General features: G+C 36.5%; 1 protein-coding gene across 1 annotated transcript in view; it reads right to left on the reverse strand.

Annotated features, from left to right (window-relative positions):
• The window catches only part of RMDN2 (regulator of microtubule dynamics 2), a 101,076-nt gene that overhangs the window by 39,480 nt on the left and 52,018 nt on the right, over positions 1-9,578 (reverse strand). Inside the window, exons 3-4 of the mRNA XM_006882389.1 lie at positions 9,314-9,416; positions 3,205-3,265 (exon numbers count right to left, since the gene is read on the reverse strand). Of these exons, the coding sequence (XP_006882451.1) occupies positions 3,205-3,265; positions 9,314-9,416 (164 nt within the window). The remainder of the gene's footprint in view (positions 1-3,204; positions 3,266-9,313; positions 9,417-9,578) is intronic.

Genomic DNA, 9,578 nt, shown 5'->3' on the forward strand with positions numbered 1-9,578 from the left:
GACTGGGGTAATTGGGATGGGTGTGTTGGAGACGGTGCGATTGGCACAGGACAGAGCAGAGTTTAGGGATGTTGTACATAGGGTCACTATGAGTCACAAGCGACTCGATGGCACATAACAATAACAACAACTACAACATCTCAAACAAGGTTCTCATAACAAAAGTTTACAGAATATTACTGGGCCTCCAAGAGAAAAAGTTATATTATAAAACAGGGAAAAGATGTGGAAAGACTTTTCATAGAGAGGGCATTCAGTAGTACAGCTGACAGATGAAGAAATGCTCAAAATCACTGGCAATAAGAGAGATACAAATCAGAACCACAACAAGATACAATCTCATCCGAGTAGCAGTGGCAAAGTTCGGCAGGACAGCAAACAATAAATGGCGAAGAACATGTGGAAAGGTGGGAACTCTCATACAGTGTTGGTGGGATTGTGAAGTGGTACAACTACTCTGGAAGGCGGTGTGGCCTTTTCTCAGAAAGTAGAACACAGAAACTTCATATGACCCAGCTATTCCACTATTAGGAATCTACTCCAAGGGAAGTAGAGCTGAGACACACAGATGGAGATTTGTATACCAGTGTTCACAGCAGCGTTATTCACTATTACAAGAACATGGAAACAACCCAAATGTCCAACCACAATTGAATGGATTGAGAAATTATGGTACATTCACACAATAGAATACTATGTAGCTTTCAGGAATAACGATTTTGAAAAATACTATATAACTCAGTCTAATAAGGACAAATACTGCATAAACCATTATCGTAAAAATCGGAGGATAACTAGTAAAACATGTATGGAGACCCAAGGGGGGAAGGGCTGGGCGCAGAGGGGTGAGGATGGGTAGGGGTAAAATCACTGGGTTGCACAATTTGGTGAGTGGAGGGAGGAGGAAAGGAAATAAGAAAGATCCATAAGGGATCTGAAAAGACAGGTTAATGATGGGCATAGCCCAATGAGGATTAATTTTATAAACCTTAATGCATGGGAATGATTGTACATTATGTAAACATAATGAATATGAATGGAGAAAATTCAATGTATGTGAACCTTATTAGCAAACCAATATAAAACAAAAATTCTTTTTTAAAAAAAGAATAAATGGAAGCAGATTGGTTTGTCAGGAAGGTATAGGTTAAGTGTTTTGTTTTATTCTCTACATAGGGCCACAATAAGGTGAAGGTGATTTAATGGCACCTAACAATATACGACAGTATTCAATAAAGAGAGAAAAACAGTTTTTTTAAAAAAATCTAAAATGAAACAAAACTAGAAATTATGAAAAATAATGCCATAGAAATTCTAGAATTGAAGAGGACAAAAAACAAACTGAAAACTTCACTAGAGTGGCTCTATAAAGATTTGAGCAGTAAGGATAAAATATGTCTAAAGACATTATATTATCTGGACTATGGAAGAAGGTGAAGAAAATTGAACAGAGATTCAGAAAAATACGGGGCATTATTAAGCAGGCTAGTATTCAAATAACAGGAGTATTAGTAGAAAAAGAGTGAAGCAAAGAAAAAAACCCACCTAGGGAAAAAAAAATTTTTCTCACCAAATTTGGTGAAAAAATATTAATGCTTGCATAATACAAGAAGCCCAAAAATTAAGTAGGATAAATAGAAAAAGATCCATACCCAGACAACTAAATGATGAAAATAAAAATTTTTTTAAAGACAACAAAAATCAAAACATTAAGTAAAAACCAAAAATTTCCTCATGTACCAGAAAAGGATTAATACTGGCATATAATATAAGTCACAGAGGCCAGAAGGTAATGGAATAATATATTTAATATGTGGACAAAAAAATCAGAAACTGACAAACAAGAGTCTATGTAAAGCAAAACAATTCTTCAAAATTGAATGTAAACTTAATATTATTCCTCAGTTCTTTTTTCCTGCCTTCTAGTTTACTGCAGTGTTTGAGATTATAAAAACTAGTAGATATGCACCCAAGGTCCAATAATTAGACTCCATTCCATTGAAGCAAAAGAGGATTAACGAGAGCCAAATAATGAAGGGGGAAACCAGATGTGTGTTTGATTGCTTCCATGAATAACCAACCACTTCTTTAGAAAAGAGACTAGACCTGGGTATTCCTAGGTATCATTCCTAAAAATTTTGATTAGAGAGTTCATAAAAGAACACTGATCAAAAGGGAGAAAATGCAGAACAGAGGTTTAAAATTCTAATGGACTACAGATGGCATGATCCTGTATTTAGAAAACCCCAAGGACCCTAAAAAACATTGTTAGAACTAATAAACATGTTTGCAATGACACAAGATAAAATAATTAACACGCATATACTAACATCATCTATAATTCTGTATGGTAGCAATGAATATTCCTAAAATAAAATTAGAACACATTGTAATTCATAATAGTATCAAAATGAACAAAATATTTAGGAGTAAATTTGTCAAAATAAGTTTGAGACTTTTGGAGTACTGAATGCTACCAAAAAACATTGCTATAAGATACCAAAGATCTAAACAAATAAAAAGACATTTGATTCATGGACTTGAAGAGTAATTGTTACTAAAGCTATATTTAGCCCAACATATAAACATACTTTGGACATTTTATGACTTCAATATCATCTATTTAAATATACATATAGCACATTTTAAAGCATTCTTTCTATATTTTGTTTAGAAGCATGGTATTAGTTTTGTTATTTTCAAGCAAAATATGACAAAATATTCTCAATTAAAATTTATCATGTTCAAATATATTTGACTAGGTAGACTCGAGAAATCTTCAATGGAAGTTTATCTTAAAAAATGTAAAATGCATAGAATAAAAATACATGAGAATAAATAAAACCAAACTACTGTGTTATCTAATCAATTATAAAAATGACTTTAACAGACAAGACAATGATGTCAACAATATATTAAAAATAAAAACCAACAAACTATGGTAAAGCACAAAGAGGTATAGTCCTCCTCTTACTGCTATTGTGTCAGTCCCCACTCACAGTTGACCCTCCAGAGAAATTTCCAAGGCTGGCCATCGCATGGAAGGGGACTGCCTATCGTCCTGCCTTAGAGCAGCTGGCAGAGTCTACCCAACAGAGAAGCTCAATCTTTAGGCCAGCTGCACAAATCTGTCTGGACCATGCCACCAGCTCCCTAAAAGGCCTATGAGGACTTGACAACACTGCCTACAGCATGTATACGTACCACAGATGACAATATCCGTTCATAGGTGCTCTAGTAATAGCTCTTTCACCTAAAGATTTTCCTGAAAAAGAAATATATTTATACTAGTGAGTTGGGAGGGTTCAAATTCTTGAATTAAGTCTGTAGTTCTCAAAGTGTGTTCCCAGGGTTAGCAGCTTGAGCTTCAACTAGAATCTATATGCCAGTGAGATGGAACTGACTCATAGCTGGCCCTCTTGAGGATTTCCAGAGGCTAGATAAATTGAATTGGGAATGGGAGGTGGATTAGAATCACAGGACTTTGGTTTGGCAGAGCAACTCCTTACAACGAGGCCACCAGAGTTCTCTTGAGAAAATTTTCAGCTGCACTTAAGGTCTACTTGATCAGGTATTTTGAAATGAAGCCATGCAATGTTTTTTAGGGACTTTCTGTGATTCTAATACACGTTCAAGTCTGAGACCCACTGGATGGGTCTTAGATACTCTGGGCATGTTGTTAGGAGGGGTTAGTCCTTGAAAAGTTAGTCCTTGGAAAGGGTGGAAAGTCAGCGTAAGAGAGGAAGACCTTCAACAAAATGGATTGACACAGTCACTGTATCAACAGGCTAAGTATATCAGGGAAGGTGAGGATGGCACAGTGTAGGACAGGGCTCAGATCTGTTGTTCATAGTGGTGCTGTGAGTTGCAGTTAACTTGACAGCACATACCACCACAAAATAACCAATGAACCACCAAAATGCTCTTTTATATAAGTGGTTAATACTATTTATAAACAAGAATTTTTTTTTTCATTCTCAAACTCGTATCGCTTCATTCACCAAGGGAACCCTGTGTGGAACCTGACATAAACTGGAAAAATCAAAAAGTGAAAAACATTGAAATAATAACTAAGGTTACAATGGGGATCTACAGTCAAGGAGTTGAGAATGTTCAAATGAAAAATATAATATTCCTATCCGGCACAAACATTAAAATTAAACCAGCATTTTTACGGCATTGATTCCCACCAACATAAAATGCCACCAACATTTTTACTGCTCTCACTACCACCAACTAAAAGGAGGAAATTCTATCACTACAACCATACATTTTATATCTACAATACATATTTGAAGGGTATAATTATATGTGTACACATATGCATTCATGTATTTGAGTATCAAGAAGTATGCACAGGTATACATGTCAATTAAAAATGATAATCATGTTTCTTTTAAAAGATAAAATCCATATATAATTGCAACACAAATGCTGATCAATCATGGTACTTTAAAAGATGTACTTCACAGTAGTGTAAAAGAACTCTGCCATCTCCTGAGAATATTCCACAGATGACAGTGTCAATAAAAGAGGGAGGGAGTGTACGGGGCACTTCCCCCTCATACTGAGTTTCAACATCCTTTAAGAGCTGGTCTAAGTCTTTGACTTGTTCTCAGCTCCAGTGTACTTTATCATTTATTTGCTGGGCACTTACTACTTTTATGCTTTATTGTAAATGGTTTTCTCTAGACTGATCTATTTCATGTAAGTTCCCTGGGTACAGGGGTATCTCAATTATCTTGAAATCTGACACTCTCTCCTTCTTCATCATCCCTCAACCCTTCATTTTATATTGCTCCTAGACAGAATAATTTCAAATAAGCATTTCTTAAATTAATTGAATTTCTAAAAATGCACTTCCACATCTAAATGAAGGCTCACACATTTGAGTGTTTACTCCTCTTTTATTTGGCATCATAATTTTCCCCTCCAATACACTCTATTCCAATCCTAAACTCTATTCTTGTTTCTAAAGTCTCTTAAGCTGATTTCTTTATTATACCAGTTTATTTACAGAGTTTGAATATAATGTTTTTCACACCAGTTCCTTCCAATTTCCCTAACTCCCCAACCTATCAAATTGTGTGACCCCATAATTAATCACCCCTCCCTTGCCCATCCTCATCCCTTTGCTTCCTCCCCAGTCCTTGGATCCTCATTCATTCTACAGTAATAGTTTTAAACAATATTTGTCCTTATGGGAATGAGTTAGTTCATTCAGGATAATACTCTCCAGTCCCTCTCCAGTTAGGTAATAATTACAAAATTATTGCTCCTGCATGCTACATAGTATTCCATTGTGTAAATGTACCATAATTTCTCAATCCATTCTATTGTGGTTGGACACCGGGGCTGTTTCCACGTTCTTGCAATGGTGAATAATGCTGCTATGTGCACTCGTATATCCATTTAAGTCTCAGCTCTCATTTTCTTGGGGTACATTCCAAGCAGTGGAATAGCTGGGTCATGTGGAATTTCTATTTTCAGCTTTTTGAGGAAGTGCCAAACTGCCTTCCAGAGTGGTTGTACAACTGTACAATCCCACCAACAAGGTATAAGAGTTCCTATCTTGCCACATTCTCTCCAACATTTATTATTTGCTGTCCTGTTAAACTTTGCCACTGCTACTGGACTGAGATGGTATCTCATTGTGGTTTTGATTTGCATCTCTCTTATTGCCACTGATTTTGAGCATTTCTTCATGTGTCTGTTGGCCGTTTGAACATCTTCCTCTGTGAAAATTCTTTCCATGTCTTTTGCCCATGTTGTAATTGTGTTATCAGTCTTTTTCTTGTGGAGGCCCAGAAGTATTCTGTAAACTTTCATTAGGCGATTCTTGTCTGAACCAGTACTGCCAAATGTTTGTTTCCAGTCAGTCGGTTTTCTTCTCACCCTGTTAGAAAATGTTTTTGATGCACACAAAGATTTGATCATTAGAAGGTCCCATTTATCAATTTTTATCCTCTTCAGATTGTGTATTTCTGGCTATATTTGGCAGTCTCTTTACACTGTAGACTAGGCCTTCTAAGCTTGATCCCAATTTGTCTATTATGACCTTTATTGTTTTGAGCTTTCCTCTCAGGTCTTTGATCCATCTTGAATTGATTTTTGCGTATGATGTGAGATGTGGACCCTGTTTCAGTTTCTGCAGTTAGCAGTCCAGTTTTGCCAGCATCATTTGTTGAAGAGGTTATCTTTTCCCCATTTGATAGGTTATTTCTTTAAGTATCAGTTGACCATAGATTATATAGTGTTGTTGTCAAGTGCTGTCAAGTTGTAGATGAATCATAGTGTAGCTGGGTCTATATCTGAGTTCTTAATTCTATTCCATTGGTCTATAGGCCTGTCAGTGTACAAGTACCATGCTGTTTTGGTTACTTCCACTAGTAGGTTTTGAGGTCATGGAGTGCTATGCCTCCTATTTCATTTTTGTTTTTCAGGAGTGTTTTCCTTATTTGGGGGTCTCTTGCCTCTCTAAATAAACTTGACAATTTCCCTTTTGATCTCATTGAAAAATGCATTTGGTATTTGGGTTGGGATTTTGTTGAACATGTAGATTGCTTTTGGTAGGATTGTAATTTTCACATTATTGAGTCTCCCTGTCCATGAATGTGACCTTTTACATTTTTTTTAATTTCATTTTTCCATTTTCCATTTCCTTAGGTCTTTTAGGTATCTTGCAGAAATGCTCTGTAGTTTTCTTTATATAGGGTTTTAGTATCTCTTGTTAGGTTCACTCCTGAGTATCTCAGTTGTGGTTGGCTATTGTAAATGGTATTGCTTTCGTGGTTTCGTTCTCTGACTTCTCTTTGTTACTGTAGAGGAATCCCTCTGCTTTTTGGTTATTGATCTTATATCCTTCAACTCTACTAAATTGGCTTACTAGCTCTAACAGTTTGTTTTGTTTTTTTTATTTGTTGAGTCTTTGGGGTTTTCTGTGTACACGATCATACCATCTACATATAGTGATAGTTTAACCATCTCTTTGCCATTCTGGATGCCTTTTATTTACTTCTTTTGTCATATTGGTCTAGCAAGCACTTCTAAGACTATATTGAATAGAACTGGTGACAATGAGCATCTTTATCTGGTCCCTGTTCACAAGGAAAATGCTTTTAGTCTTTCACCATTGAGAATGATGTTGGCTCTTGGTTTTGTATATATACTTTTTACTATCCTTAAGCTAATTTCTGTTCCATTATCACCATCTCATAACTAAGGCAAACAAACTACATCTAAAAATAAAGATGCAAAGTGGTTTTACTGTGTGCTCACTTCTGCAAGACACAGTTCCTCCTACTCCTCCAATTACGGAGTCCCAGTTGTTGTGTGGTGCTGTTGAGTCGAGTATGACTCATAGCAACTTGATGAACAAAAGATCTGAACTCTGTCCTAGCCTGTACTATCCTCACAATCTACGAATGCAACACCATTCTTCTGATTTTCATTGCTGGCAGAGTATAACATGTGACTGTCTGAATCAAAGTGGCTAAAGCCAGTCCATCTCATCTCAGTATAATGCCTCAAATGTCGATGTTCATGCATTCAATTTCATTTTTCTCAATTTCTAGTTTTCCAACATTTACACGTTGTACATTTCATGTTCCAGTTACTAAAGGATATTGGCAATTGTTTCCCCTCATTTTGACTGATGTTCAGTCTTTGCTTTACCTCTAATACTGTAACTATCTCTGTTCCTCCACTGAGATGACTTATGCTATTAATACAAAGGCACGGAGTTTAAATCCACTAGCCACTCCATGGGAGAAAGATGGGCAATCAATTTCCTCCCATGAAATACACAGACTCTGAAAACACCCTGGAGGGTCAGCTGTGAGGTGGTAACAACTTGGTGGAACATAAAAACAACTACAACTTTACAGGCATAGGGAGTCAACAGGAAATTTTATTGTTAACCCAAAGGTGGTGCCTCTCTGGTAGTTTCTAATCTACCTGCAGCGACAAGGGAGAAGGATGGGCAATCACATCCACAGTGATCCACAACCTCTGAAAACCTGCTGGGGCGGGGTGTGTGTGTGTGTGTCACTTGTGAATTGGTTTCCAACTGCAGGCAATGAGGTTTGTTTTCAGTATCTGAGGTAGACCCGGATTTGGTTCCAGACCATAGCAATATAGTAGACATCACAATAAAATGACTCATTTTTGCATATAGAGTTTATATTTGCATCACCCTGAGAGCACAGTGGTTATAAGTATTCAGCTGGTAACAAAAACGTAGATGGTTTGAACCCACCAGGAACCTTATGGGCAAGGGACGGAAACGCTATTTCCATAGAGATTTAGAGCCTCCTAAAACCATTTTGGTGGGTCTAGTCTGTCATACAGAGTTAGCATGGGGATCCCATCTGACAGAGCAGAAAAGGTTCCCAGCACGGTGCCAGTGTGAAAGCGCAGAGCCAGGTCCTAGTACATGGATCTGTGTGACAGAACAGAGTGAGTTCTAGCTTGCAGATCCTGGAAGACACTTGACAGATGTGGTTTGGTTTGGGTTTCACCCTTTTTTTTCTTGGTTGTCTATTAAACATGCAGTAGCATTATAAAAAAAGTCTGGAACATAGTGAGAATTACCAAAACGTAAGGAAGAAAGTACATGCTATTAGAAAAAAAATGACCCGTGTACCTGCTCCACGCAGGGCTGTGATTTAACTTCCAATTTGTAAAAACACAGAATCTGTGAAGCGTAAGAAAGCAAAACCCTATAAAATGAGCTACACCTGTGTGTACTCAGTTGTTATCCTGCATTTTTCTTTAAGAACATTTATCTTTTTGGTTTTTTTAATGATTATTTTATAATATTGCCTAAAAGCCACAAAGCTATCATATTCCTACCTTCTAACACGAATGTTTAAGAAAAAAAGTGAGTGTGAGATTGAAGAACTATTTTTTTCTCGCTGCTGTTCAGTCAGTTCCACCTTGTCGCTGACCTTCCAGTGGGCTTCTGGAGCTGTGAGTCAGAGTGGGCACAAATGACCCGTCTTTCTCCCTCAGAGTGGCGGGTGGGGTCAAACTGCCAGAGAAGCTTAGAGAACACTATCGCGTTTCTATAGGGTCACTATAAATCTGGATTCATTCAACAATGATAACTGACAACAACATTCAAAAATATTCATTTAAAAAATTCATATTTTAGTTCAAAAAAATATATTTCTATATTTCGCTTGTTGACAGGGTTGTTTTTTTAAAGTAGGATACATTAAAAATACTATTAAGACAATTAAATTTGAATTCATTAATAGTTTATTGCAGAACATAACTGCCACTTGTGGACAATCTTTAAAAAAATACTTACCAATATTAGCATAATATTTCTTGTCATGTACATTTGTCGATAAGTCGCACATGTCCCCATAAGAACGAGCTAACCGCCAAATAAACTCAACTTCATCTTTAAACTGTAAAGACAAGACAGACAAGAACAATATTGAATAGCTTTGTATCTTGTCCACAGTACAACTTTAAAACACTGGCATGCATCAAATCTTTAAATTTCTGTGCAACCATGTAGAAATACATAAATTTCCATTCAAGTAATTATGGTTAAGAAATACTTCATA

This window comes from Elephantulus edwardii, unplaced genomic scaffold (assembly GCF_000299155.1).
Source record: "Elephantulus edwardii isolate Elephantulus edwardi_28Jun2011 unplaced genomic scaffold, EleEdw1.0 scaffold00019, whole genome shotgun sequence".
Classification (NCBI taxonomy): Eukaryota; Metazoa; Chordata; class Mammalia; order Macroscelidea; family Macroscelididae; genus Elephantulus; species Elephantulus edwardii.